The 14530-nt window shown below is 36.8% G+C and overlaps 1 protein-coding gene across 1 annotated transcript in view; it reads left to right on the top strand.

Moving 5' to 3' along the window:
- The window catches only part of LOC139745303 (tubulin polyglutamylase TTLL5-like), a gene marked incomplete at its 3' end in the record, with an annotated part of 43899 nt that overhangs the window by 3125 nt on the left and 26244 nt on the right, over positions 1-14530 (top strand). The window contains exons 2-11 of the mRNA XM_071655700.1: positions 2194-2434; positions 3415-3524; positions 7730-7812; positions 9566-9672; positions 10360-10423; positions 11151-11217; positions 12002-12084; positions 12607-12676; positions 13662-13746; positions 14199-14300. Of these exons, the coding sequence (XP_071511801.1) occupies positions 2241-2434; positions 3415-3524; positions 7730-7812; positions 9566-9672; positions 10360-10423; positions 11151-11217; positions 12002-12084; positions 12607-12676; positions 13662-13746; positions 14199-14300 (965 nt within the window). The remainder of the gene's footprint in view (positions 1-2193; positions 2435-3414; positions 3525-7729; positions 7813-9565; positions 9673-10359; positions 10424-11150; positions 11218-12001; positions 12085-12606; positions 12677-13661; positions 13747-14198; positions 14301-14530) is intronic.

Raw genomic sequence — 14530 nt, 5'->3', positions numbered from 1 at the left:
ACATTCACCAGCTACATTGGCATACACTTCAAGAGCACAGGGCTCAAAAGTAGTAATTGTGTACCACATCATCGTCTCACTCATTTTGACAAAACATAGAATATAGTGTCTAGGCCCTACCCCCTGATGCCTTTTTTCATCAACATCAATCCTTGGCCATTGTCACAAGCTCTTTTATTCCATATGCATGAACTGTGGCTACAACTGAATTGTAAAAGCCTACTACTATATATGACATTCTTCCCAAACACAACCATGCAGTATATGGGCAGGAATGCTCTGCCCTAAAGATTTTGTACCTTCAACTGTACAACTTTAGCTCAGTTTCAGCAAATGGTGCAGGATATTCAACTCCGCTAGATGGGAATGGGGTGTTAAGCTGCACTGTAGAAAATGTAGTTATTTTAACCTGCACTGTACATTAACACATGCCCTTGATTAATTCATCTTTATCTTATTAATAATTTAATTAAAAACTATCTTTAGATCCCTGTTTACACAGAATAAATCTCACATAGATCTAGGATTCTAAGCGTGATACTATGATAGGTCTGGACCTACAGCATTTGTAGTTTGACTTCTCAGGTGTCAAGTTCTAATCATCTGCAACTATAAAATGTTACTAGTGTCTATGGCATAGAAATGATAGAATTTTGTATATGCTAGTAAGTCAGTATCCCAAGTAAAAAGTTTTATAGGTCAAAAGAGTTCAAGTTTTACTGTTGCGTTTGTTGGTTGGTGACACAATTGGTATCACATTTACAAAATTCAGATTTTCATATCTTGTGATGGATGAGGGTAATGAAGGATTTAGATTTATCTACTAGAAATCTAGTAACGCTATCATAACACTATTCAAACCACCTAGATACATGTAGGGTACTAAGTTGGCCTATCAGCTCTTGCATGTCTGGTGTGACAGTCATGCCTCATGCAATTGTAGTTTTTTTTTCACACACATAACACGCCTGGCAAGGTTCCTCTCATGCGTCACTAAACAAAGTCACATTTTAGGACACCCTTTTTTTTAAATTCAGAATGAGTCGATATATTCTATTCAAATTTTAGTGTGCATCAGATCACACAATTTACAGCTTTAAAAGTCCTAGGGCCCCTGGGCCTACTATTTGGAGCAAAACAATGTTCTAGATAGTCTCAGATCTATTTCGTGTTTACACTACAGGGTCCCATGTTCACTTCCAGGATGAAAACAGTGATGGCTCTGCTTCAGACTCTACTTGTAGTAGGCTAAAGTCAAATGAACTGAGTGGGAATGGTATTAGATTATTCTGCAATAAAAAGACTTTTGGAATTTAATGATGTTTTGCAAAACAGTGATACTAGAACCAATTAGCATTATCTTTTTTAGATAATCAAGACCTTGTGCTCTATTGATATTTAGCCACTGGCCACAAAGCCAGTGATTAGAAATTTAAGCATGCAGAAGCTATAACACCACAAGAGATGCCTGTGGCAGGCATTTGAGCTCTTCATACCTCCTTGGTATGACTGCCATGTTTTGGGGGAGTTGATTGTTCATCGCATGTACAGCTGTGACATCACTTCCTAGAATCTGAGACTCAGATAATGTACCACAATATGGAAAATGTCGTCATAAAAAAGTGGCATCATTTTTCTAAAATGGAGTGTCAAATGTGCCAACATTTTGAAATAGTTAAGTATTCACTTGTATGCTTGTGTAGTCACAGTCATAGTCCTTCAGCCATTCACTCAGGGATAAATTTTTGATGCAAAATATACAGTCTATAACTGTTCCTATTGCCACTGTTTAATGAGAATGTTTGAAACTTTAGCATTCCACAAATTTGTTATTCTTCTGTTGGCAAATTATGCTGAAATCGATACCTTTCTGTGTCTTAAGATGAACATACTCTATTTACGAAAGCCAATAATCAATATAGATGCAGAACATTAGTTGGTGTTGCAATGTAGAAATGTACAATAGTGTACCACTTTGTAACATTTTAATTTCCAAGTCCCTATTGACCAGAGTGTAACAGGATAGGTGGCTAAGTGCTCAATCAATGCAAATAACAGAACTGACCAGTTATGCTGACCAGAAATGCTGCGCCTGTAACGGAATGTCATGTGTATAATGCAGACTTCACTGTACATTAACATGCTAATAAGCTATATTCCATTATCTTCGTAATATCATTTACCATTCAATAGGCTTGGATTATCGAGATTTCAGCCATGAGCCTGCACTGAGTCCCAACATGGCTTCCAGTGTATCGTCTGACAACGATGATGATTACGACTCCGACGTCACGTGTGGGAGTAGCGACTCTGATGACAAGGACCGCGACTCCTACGACAGTGGACACTCCTCGAATGATGACAATGCAAGCAACGACCAAGATGACGACAGCGAAGAGAGTGATGATGATGACGATGATGATCGAAGATCAAGGTATGGGGACAGGATGGGCATGAATAATTCACAATTTCTACAGAAATTTAGTATGAGCTACAGTGTGTTGACATAAAAAAAGGACAAGAAATGTTTGGCAGTAGATGTCCAAGTTACGGTCTGGGAGCACATCCCGATGTATGATACTTCTTTATTTTTCTTTTTATCTTGTAATTTTTTTTTATCATATGTGTGATAAAAAAGGAAAGAAGATAAGATTTTGTTGCTGATAAGAGCCCTTGCATTATGATTTGACATACATGTATTCAGTTCAGAGTAATTCTGATTCAAGTAGGCAATCCATTGAGATTAAATTATGTCTAAATATGCCATTATTTGCTCCAACAGAGATTGTTTTTCACAAAGTCCATGTTTGCCATTCATGTGGTATCATGCTCTCACTATATCTGGTAAGAAACTAAAATAACAGAAATATTGAGTATGCAATTATCTTTGGCCATCAACCAAGTAAACTATGGACTACTGGTAGTCTAAAATGGGTGATTGAGATACCCAATAGCTTAGACAAAGTTATTCTGTTCAATAAATGTGTGTGTTGTTTGAGTGGCAATTTAATTTCTATATATATATATATAGTGATGTTTTTGATAAGTTCTTGGTGTCTGCTGTATATGCCATATTCACAGGGTTCTTATTTTCACAGGTTGGGTGCTATTTGTGAATTTAACAATACGCAAAAATCCAAAATCTGATCCTGACATGAATGTGACATGCATGTGTACATTTTATCCTTTTACTCCAAGATGGTGAGTTTAACTACTTGTGGAATTGTTAGGAAGTTCCTATTCACACAAAAATTATACTCACTATTAAAATATATGTCGTATACAATAGTACATAAGTTGTTTGAAAATCTTCATATCTCTCTCTCTGCAAAATGCCAATGTAATATGGTTCTGGGCATCATGTTTTCACACTTACCTGCACCTTTGTTGTATCTTCATTTTTGTGTGTAACAGTGAGAAATATGAGAACGTTGTGTGGTGTGGACCCAAGAAGACCGTACCTGTCCTCATTTTCAGGCCCGAGTGCAACTTCGTGAAGGTGAAGAGGCTGTATGCCACAGGAGGTATGTACTGAGTGTGAAGATTCATTAATCCACTTTACAGAGCTCTGTACTGCACACAATATCAGTTGAGCTTCATGTTTAAACAGTCGATTTGTAAACTTGTGGTGTAGTGTTTTTTAAGTTAGTGGTTTTGTTAAATTTGGAGTGATGTTTTCTGCCATATCAGGGCAATTACCCCCAAGGACGATTATCTCCAGCTAAATACTGGTTAGTAATAAGGTTAGAGTAAAGATTAGGGTTAGGTTTAGGGTTGGAGTTTGGGTTAGGGTGAGGATTAGGTTCAGGATAGGATTAGGGTTAGGGGAAGGGGAAGGGTCTGGAATGATTATGTAGGAGTTAATTGCCCTAGAACTATTTTCTGCATTTCCACATTGCCGGGTGATATAGCATAACTTGTGTCAAATCCATCTTTTGTCCACGGCAAGTCTTGATAAATGCAACTTGCAGAAGGTTATTCACTCTGATATTAACAATTCGATATAGTCTTCATCATGTGTGCACACATCATTTGATATGAGGTGCACAGCCTCCAGCAGTTTGTATTGTCTGCATTGAAAATAATTTACACAAAGACATCTTTTAGAAACCACCTTATCCATTTTCAGTGTGTTTCCCTGGGGGTTGTGTAGTGAGCTATTGCTAACAAGAGCTTTACCATACCTCAACTTGGAATACCATTTGAATGCATAGTCTTTTCTCTCTTTTTTTCAGCACTTTTCTACCCATAGATTGATAGCAAACATTTATGCACATTGAATCAATAGTTTGTAGATATCCATTGGTGTATACTTGGTTATTGCTAAATCTACAAAGTAGATGAAGAAATTTTTGTTCACAAGGCTGTTTCATGGACTGTGTGTGTGTATCTGTAAGCTGTATTAATTCAATTCATACTGTATACGCCATGTATTTCGCGAGTACGTAACATTCACATCGGGATCAGAGTCAATATTTTCGCATGTATTTAATCTCGCGAATAGCACTCGACTCGCGAAATTTGCGAAAATAAAAACCTTGCGAAATATTCGGCGTATACAGTATGTTTTTTTTTTAAATCAGGTGTTATCAACACCAGACCATAACAAAAGTTTGGGGTTCATTCACATAGAAGAAATATAGGGAACACCATCATACTTGATTTTGAGTGGAGAGAGATTAAGCATTCACTGATTCTAATTATGACTTTACAAAATATAAAATGGCACAGGATCAATAATAGAAAACAGTTAGGGCAGGAAGAGAAGGAGAAGAAAAAGTGGAGGAAAACTATCAAACAGATTGTGAAAATCTTACTAGATCGAAAGTGCTTGACTATTAGGACATAATATCATCGGCCTTATGCCAAAAGGCCCTGAATAACACCATAGACTTTGTACACTATTGGTGCCCTTTTGGCATAAGGCCGACGATATGATAAATAACAACAGCTGTATTAAAGACGTTTTATAAAGAGGGCTGGGCTTATCTCTGCTTCAATATAAATCCTTACACATTCACTTAAACGGTGTGTATGCATCTGCTCTCATTCAGTGCCATATACAATTTGTAGTATGTGCACCCTCTGTAGTCACTACTGCTTTAACAATGACTTAACCAGTATTATTGCCTACCCTGCTGTACACAGCCCTCCATATCCCCACTGTAATCAATAAATAATTGATTTGACATGATTGAGTCGGCTCATGGACGAGGCGAAATACCATTGATTTCTGTTTCTTTGTCTATTGACCAAGTTGGGGATGGAGGGCTGTCTCGGCGCGCAAGGATCAAAGGCATTGTGTAGAGGCCAACACGTGTAGATACATGTAATTTCGTGATGTATGGTTTGTTTGTTTTGCATTGTTACAGTGTTTGTATGTTTTTTATTGTTTGTTTGTTTGTTTGTTGTTTTTTGCCATGATGATTAATAAGTTCTGCCATATGTTTTGGTAATGTTTGTAAGCCAGTTGAAGTGTCTTGAGTATTCCTGAATCAAAATTGAAAGGTCCCAAGCACCCACTTGAAAAGCTAAGTACTGTCAGTATGCCCCCAGAGATTTGATTCACTTCAAGGTTACCTTTAAATCCATGTATGCCCTTTATGCTGTCATACAGCATAAAGGGCATACATGGATTATTTGTGGCTTGAGTGAAATATGAAAGTCTTGCTTGTGTTAGCACGTCTTTTTGTAGTACGTTTGTTGAAGAAGGGGGGAGGAAGTCATGGTTTTTGTTTTCTTTTCAATTTTTTTGGCTTTGTCGTCAAAATAGTTGTGATGCACAAAGTCTGCTTAAGATTGGATGTGTGTCATAATCTGCAAATGGCACAACTATAATTCCATGTTAGTAGGGCTACAATTTATTATAAGCTTGCTTTCTTAACTCAGCATCATGGAATTTTGATATCTCTTTTAATAAGCCCAAATATGATGTATTCTGTGATATGATTGTAATGATTATTCAATACTTACAAGAAGTACTCTGTTTTAGTGTCAACAGCTTCCATCATCATCACACTCTTAGGAATCATGAGATCAAAGAAAGGCTTGACTTTATTTGTCAATGAAAAATACCCACATTTATTGCACATACAGTGTAAATGTGGTGTAATCTTTGTGAACCCAAACAAATATACATTGTAGAGGCAACCCTTTGAAACATACAAAGTGTATCTTTCTTGTTTAACAAGTGCTACTGACAAATCTACTAAATGGTCAAACCCAAATGTGGCACCCACTTCACTTGTGTCACAACAAATAGCAGCCGTCAAAACAATAAAAATATTCCCATTTATTGCACCTATGTGATGTAATTTTTTTTTTAATTGTATGCATAGGCAAATTTTTTAATTTTTGTTTTTTTAACTGATTTTCAAGATTCATAACATATTAGCATAACTGTAAACTAATCACATGAAACAAAAAGAAATCAAGGAATTACAAGGAGAATAAAGGGGAAAAAAGGAAGAAAAAAAAAGGCAGTGTAAAACAATCTTGATGTAGTATCATTTGTGAATCAAAACAAAGTTGAGAGGCAACCTTTTGAAATGTCTCTTTCCAAAACCACAGTGTAGACATGATACCTGACAGACCTACTAAATGTCAAACCCAAGTGTGGCACCAACTTGTGTCACAACAAGTGGCAGCCATCGAAACTGTCTCTGCGTAACCCCCAAGTGGAGGGAATTTTGACAAAAGGCTTCAAACAGGATCAATGAAGTTCCTCTGATCACCAGAGCGTTTATTGACATTGGGGTGGCTACCTGGCTGTTTCTGGTATTTACCTGTTACCCCGCTCTCCCATTTGAACCGAGGCGTCCTTTGTTTGGGAGAACTTAAAGGCATTCCTTTGTTTGATTAATCTATACTGATTTTAGGCCATATCCTTTGATGAACCATTCTTGCTTAATGGGTATGAGGTGTGTGTGTGTGTGTGAGGGGGGGGGGGGAGTTGTATGCATAGGTGAATAAGCTGCCAAGCTTGTTATCAAAATGAGTTTTGGGCTTAGTGTAATGTACTGTTAGATGCTGTGTAAATGTGTCACCCAGTGGTGAAAACATTAAGGATTTTGTTGTTCTGCCTCAACTAGCATGAGAAAGGTGTTAAGTGGCCTGAAAATGTTTTTTTTTTTAACATAAATTTTTACCCCCCCCCCCGAAAAAAAACATTAAGAATGAAAGAGAACCCTCAAAAGTTGTATGCCCATCTACAAATTACTTTCCAAGCCCTCAAATACATTGCATTCTTGCCAATGTCAGTTCATAACAAGAATGAAAAAGTTTTCTCAGAAGCATCTGCAACAAGAGAGTAAAGGCAATTAAACCATATATTTATAGTAGTCCTACACATGTATGTACCTCTTATGAAATTATGTAATCTGTCACTTTCAATCTCTACCACTTGTGCCCTGTATTCCTTTGGCTAACATTTGTTTTATGAGTATTTCCTGATATTGTTACTTATGCCTATACGCTCTTAACAAGATTACAAGTTGCAGTGAGTAATTTCAAATAAAGAAGTGGTTTGTACAGTATTCTGAAGCAATGGTGAATTGGGATGTTGATTCATATAGTGGCTATATTTTTCAATGCTTTTACAAAATGACTGATATACAGATAGAGAATGATACAACTTGTTATTATTGAAGCAACAGCTTGGTTGATGATTAATGTATTATTTACATCCTCAATGTTTTTCTTTGTTTGTTTTCCTTCTGTGCCCCTCCAGAAAAGAATCACCTTGCCTACAAGATAGTGCGGACAGATTGTCGGGTCATTAGGCAGCTACTTCACAAACATGGCTTCCATGAGGTAAGACCGTCAGTTGCCGTGGCAACTACCAACCCACTTTAGGCCCGTGCTGATCGTGTATACCTTGACTGTGCTGTGTAGCCTAATGGAGATTGTTTGGTAGCGGCAGCCTGTAAAATTGGCTTTATTAGGGTAGTAAAAAAAAGGCTGTAAACTGCAGGGAACTAAATTGAAATACAGTACACAAGATGCACCATGTCAATTCACTTTTTCTTCTGAACATAGTTTGTAAGTATAGCATCAGCAGCTGTACATTGTATGATGATTTCTTTTCCTTGTTTGCTCCTGTTGTTTAAAATTGTGACCGTGCATCACAAAACCAACAAAAAGTCGCATCCCTTGATTTTATGTGAGAACTCAAAAAAGGTGAAAAGGGTCAATCGAGTCAATCTTGAGTTTTTCATTTTTCCTGAAAGAGCTATCCTTCTTCTACATTATTTTTTAGTTTGGGATCATAACATAAATGGTAAAGTGTGTTTTCAGCAGTTTTTCTACAACCCTTTTTGGGAGAAGAGTAGAATGATCAGGTATGTCTTAGAGGCCCCGTTTCATTTCTTGAAATCCTTTGCACGCTCATCACTTTCAAGTCTGATAACTTTTGAAAGGATAAGGCTACTGCCTTGAAAGTTGGCATTAATCATGTACAGAATGTGTTAATAGAACATGCCAAATTTCAGCTTAATCTGATAATCCCCTTCATTGTTGTTGCTCCAGTGGTTTATATCATGTGCTTTGTCCCTTTCATTACACAGCTAGCACAGCTTGGTAAAGATAAAGCAATTGAATAGACCCTGTACTTCAGAGCCTCTTTTCTCAATTCACACTTTTCCAGAGTGTGTGCTTTCTTTCCAGTATTTAGGTAGGTTTATAGGGGAGTCCATTTGAATTGAGTAATACATCATTTTAAAGCTCAGAGTCTGCTCTTTCAGAATCTGTCCTTAACTAAAGATACATGTCTGGCGACTTTTTGTTGGTTTTGTGATGCATGGTCACAATAATGATGAAAGGCATAGAAGCTCCATGTGTTGGTGCATTTAAATTTATGATGTAAGAAACAGAAATAAAAGCAGTGCAAATGTTTTTCTCTGACATAGCTGTTAGAAAAACATGGCATGCTTCCATAAATTTTCTCTGCAGTTGAATTTATCACTGTAGCTTACCACATATCTACCTGCACACTCTGAACAGAAGTTGCATGCCAATTAACCCGTTGAGGACAGTTTGATTTTGCTACAACACGCATTTTCCATAGACACCTGCCCGAGTACACTCTGGACTCGTCCTCAACGGGTTACAGGGTGTAAAAGAAAGATTGTTGGTAAACATTCTTCTCCCTTGTATATTTCATCTCATCCTTATTTAAAGAAGTCTTTGAGATCAGTTGAATAACAGGGTGAGGTAAGTTCGATGTATGAGAAAAATGCAGTGTGTAGGTAGTCTCCACAAAATTCTTCAACTAGCTCGGTATGGAAAGGGGGGTGGGGCAAAGGGATCTCTCAGCACAAAATCACCTTACGATTTTACATCTATTGGCTCTGCTCTTTATTGATTATTATCAAGACTCACAATCCATAATTATGCAAGAAAATTATTAATGCTTTGGGGCAGTAAGATATTTTGTTAATTATTTTCATTGAGTTGCCATATTCAGGGTAAAATTGAAGTTGACGATGTTGCAAATGATAGTAATATGTATAGTCTATGCTTTATCTGTTTCATCTTCCTTGCGCTCTTCTACCATCGGTCGTCATAGGTGCACCCAAACAGCTCTGACTTCAACCTGATGTGGATCGGGTCACACGTCAAACCCTACACGCTGAGGAGTTTCACTGACTTTCAGAAGATCAATCATTTTCCAAGGTAATGGCTCCACCACACAAAGCAATCCTCTTACACTGCACTGTTGCATCATCAACCACACTTATTGGCTTTGATGCCCAATGTCTAACGCAGCCATCTTTAGTGTTTGAAAGGAGACTGATTGTAATTTCACATGAGATTAACAGCAGGTTTGTTGTATACTAGATCAACCGCGTGATGAATCCTAACAGTTGATTGCTCAAAACAAGAATAAGAAAATATCAATAATATGACCAAATAAGTGAATAGATCAACTGTGAAAGAATTCAATGAAGAATGTTATGTTACTGATTAGAAATCATGAACAAAAAGTAAATAACTTAAAACCTAATGCTAAATGATTTTAATAGTATAACAACAAGTGTATTGAGGCCTCATGAATAAACTGTAATATTCCATTTCATTTTCATTCAGTTCAGTTTCATTTGTTCATGAAAGCTGTCAAATTGTTGCAGCAAAATGCTAAAGTAAAGTGATTCATGGTATGCAATGCTGCACACTTGCACTGGTCCTACGGCCCATGACCAGTAAAAATCACCGTCAGATGCGTAACTTTTTCACAAATGGACCAGTAAAACATGGGAAAACTGGGTACCTACTGGTCTGACAGACGGATCGGACCAGTGGAAAAAATTGGTTAGTGTGCAGCCCTGTGGTATGACATCTCCCTTTCTTCCCTCCCACCAGGTCATATGAAATCACAAGAAAAGACAGATTGTACAAGAACTTCCAACGAATGCAGCATGCCAGGGTAAGACTTTGTGTGTTGACGGTGGTCAACCAGATAGCAAATAGTATCTGTCTGATCAGAAAAAATATGTCAAAGGTTGATTTGTATAGTTTACTGTACTATCTGATGGATCACTAGACTACATTTGTGATTTTCCTATCAAGCAATTCTAGATGTTGTGAAAACAGCTTGATCAGGGAAAAAAAAATTATTAAATTGTTTATACCGTCAATAATTGAGTCTTCATTCAAGTCATTCATAAAATTGATTTCAATTCAAGTATTCATAACTATTCTAATACAGCATTGTATGTGATTCAATTTATCTTTTTGTGTCAGACACTTTCCATATGATAATTGCTAGATCTTTTCTAATCTGTCAAATGTCATCACTTTCACAAGCAGCAAGGCGTTTGTTGTGGCATTGTTAACACAAGTTGCTTTAGGGTGATTCAAAGTAGGATATTCTCTTCTACTATTTTATGTTCCCTTTTAAAGAAAATGCTAAGTATTTGTCTCTCAAAGGGGTTGCTTTGCTCTTTGTGCAATTGTATTTCGTGTTTACTTTAATGCAAAACAAAACGAAATAGGTTATTAGATGGAAAGAAAGGGACATCGTGCATATATAGAGACAGACGAACAGACAAATAAGCAAGTAGAAGAAGTGTTAGGAAATCAGCATCAGAATTAGCAATCAATTCAATGTGATCAAAATCACATCATGTTTTTGTTGGGTTTTTTTTCCCCAGGGCGCTCGCCATTTTGATTTCTTGCCACAAACCTACTGTACACCATCTGAGTATGATGACTTGGTCGGTAAGTTACCCATCAAGATGTTTCATGCTAGTATTGCACTTTTGAAAAATTTATTTCTACCCCAATAAATGCTCCACTCTTCAAGCAATTATTCTTGTGCTATATGAGTACCTGTAGTAGTGTATACTCATTCTTTTTGCTCTTCTCTTTTTAATCACAACACACTTTTTTAAGGAATAGCAATTGACATCTTGCACTATGAATGAAATTCGAATGTAAGACATCCTTAATGCAACAGTACAGTCTTATTTTTACTATCATCAAAACAGATTATATGCTATATGAAAGTATGTGAATTTCAATAAATCAGGTCAAGAATAATCTTTCCAGACTTGCAGTTATATGTACATCCTCAATGTTGCTGACAGAGATTTTCTTGGTATACAGAGTGGCTTATATTGAGTTTGCTTTTGCGTCTATTTTGTTTGTGTGTGTTTAGGACAAACAGCGTATGATTTGAAATGCATAGTGAAGCAGTATTTTATTTGATATGTTTAACTATTACCTTCTCACCTTTACAAGTGAGTCTCATGAAGTCCCTGTCAATACCATTGTTAAATGAATTGGAACATGTTGCACAGTTTGTTTTCAAATGGTATCCTAATTGTGTGTGTAGCCAGTAGAGTGCCTTTGCAAATAAGGCTAAAATGATGTCATTGTTGTTGTTGTTGTTGCTGCTGCTGTTGTTGCTTTTGCTGACTCCTTATTAGGGAAGGTTATCATGAAGATTTAATGCATTCATTAACCATAATTGTCCTCTTTGTGATCTTATCTGTCTTGCCAGCTGCCCATAATAAGGAGCGAGGTACTTGGATTGTCAAGCCTGTAGCCTCCTCCAGGGGGAGGGGGATATTTCTCATCAACAGTGTAAGTCAAGCTTTTCTTTGATCCCTGTTTTTTAAATGATAATGAGATGAGTGAGTTTTATTTAAAAAAGTAAATGTCTAGTAATATTAAGTACTGCTGTAAGTGGTGTACAGTTGTTACTTTATGTCACTGAGTACATTTATGTATATTTGTCCCTAACTTTCCCAGAATTACAAATTTCATGTGTTGGAATGACTTATCATGCCACCAGCTGTACTGTCATTCAGCTGAATTTTTCACCCCATTGGCAGAAATATTTTGAAGTATGTACTAATCATGTCAATTTTGTCTGTATTATTTTTTTCTCAATCAGTAGTAAATGATGAAAAATAATTGTTGTTCATGAACATGAACCAGACTGAGGTAATCCTCTGGTTGAGCTGAATTTGAAGATACATTTCAATTAAAAATCCACCCATGGCTGAAAGGATATATTTTAGAAATTGCTTTAGCCATTTCATGTCATTATTGCTACAGTGACAGTCAAAAATCAAATTCTAATTCATCATTTTGCTCACACAGCCTCAAAATGTGCCACTCGATGCTGCCTACGTAGTGTGCCGCTACCTGAACAACCCTCTGCTCATAGACGGTGAGTAACTTGTCAAATGTTCAACTCGACAAGATAACAAAAAGAAAAGAAGAGAAATGTGCTCTTTTCTCATGAAGTCCATCATTAGAGGTGACCGTTCTCAAAGAGCAGTGGCCGCTTGATATTTTGTTCATTTTTGTGAATCTGTGAATGATCATAAGATGAAGGTTCTATTTCGATGTACAGTTGTACATGTCTTTGTAGTGCTCACAATGTAGCCTGAACGATTGTGCGATGATGGTTCTATTTCGATATACATGCCTGAGCTCTTTTTTGATGTTTGTTGTAAATTGTGATTGAAACTGATTTCTTTAGAGATGGAACTATATCTGTACCTTTTGAAGTGAAATCGGGAAAAATTGCTCTCTGAAAAAATACCAATGCTTTCATTTCAGTATCAAGTTATGTTTGTTGTTAGAAACTAATTTTGATGAGAGAAATCCTTTTTGATGCTCTGATACATAATAGTCTTTTAAAAGGCTTGACTTTGGGAAAAACAATTATAAAGAAATTTTCAGTCTGAGTTGTGAATTAGATTTTATTTTACATATGCTCATGAAAGGAGTTTGCTGATTTTCCACATTTACAAACATATCTTTATTACAACCACGTCACAGGCACCTCAGCATGTGATATCTGCAGGCTAATGCATATGAAGGAGTTATGATGAATTAAATAATATTTTAAGAAGTATAAATTTCTCACTTCTAAACAAGGTGTAGACCCAACAATACCACAGGTGTTAAAAACAAAAATCAGAAAACCTTTGTTGAGTAACATGATGTGTACGCTGTAGTCTGCACATTCACACAGCACCACAGTATTGCTTTCACAAATAATCAACAAACCGTTACAAAAATCTGTCTCAAGTCAGTTCTTCCTGCCTACATTACAACAGCGAGGACTTTTTCCCCAGTTCTTTGATCAGTGGTAGTGTTTTCTTCAGCTCTCTAATGTGGTCAGTTATTATTTCCTCCCGATGCAGGCTTCAAGTTTGACCTGAGGTTATACGTTGCTGTGACGTCGTACGACCCGCTTCGCATCTATCTCTACGAGGAAGGTCTGACCAGGTAGGTGGGATCTCTCCTCTGCTTTCACTTAGCAGCCCCTCCTGTGGTGCTCTTAGCATGCATCTGCATGAATTAAAAAAAAAAAAAAAGAAGCAAATAAAAGTAAAAAGTCTGTTGCCAGTCTTAGAGAGGTAAAAAGGGACTGCATATCAATTTTCCGTAATATATGCAGATCTACTTGCTTTATGGCAAAAATTGTGATTCTGCTCTGATGTACATTTTTCTTTCTCCACTTGTTCACTGCTTTCACATCTTTATGTTGCATTCTGTTGAGTACGGGTAGGTGTCTCAAAAATATATCGTTTCTACTTGCCATACTTATAATACTTGCTATGTTGTTCAGCTGTTTATGCGGAAAAGAAGAAGCAAAGGGAATGGTAGGTAGGTGATAATAGCATGTGACTATTCCTTCTTCATAATGTTGCTTTACTCCTCTCTCTCTCTGCAATCAGATTTGCTACCGTGCAATACCAACAAAACAACAAGACGATCAAGAACACCTGTATGCATCTGACAAACTACAGCGTGAACAAGAAGAGCACTGACTATGTCAAGTGAGTTCTATGTCGGTTATAACATTTCTGTTCATCTGTCTCAGATTTATTAAGGTCAAAGTAGGGGGGGGGGGTAATTAACATTGAACAAGTATTGAATAGCATCATTGTTCAAACAAGCACTGTCATCATATTTTTAAGCATATCAACATCTACTATATGCATGGCATGAATAGACTTGATAATGCACATGATGTGTTCCAATCTTGCTCGAGAAATTTCTTCAAGTC

This window comes from Diadema antillarum, unplaced genomic scaffold, assembly GCF_040938485.1.
Source record: "Diadema antillarum isolate AM-2024a unplaced genomic scaffold, OU_Dant_1.0 seq00001251_RagTag, whole genome shotgun sequence".
In the NCBI taxonomy this organism is placed as follows: Eukaryota; Metazoa; Echinodermata; class Echinoidea; order Diadematoida; family Diadematidae; genus Diadema; species Diadema antillarum.
This window is presented reverse-complemented; position numbering and strand designations above follow the sequence as displayed.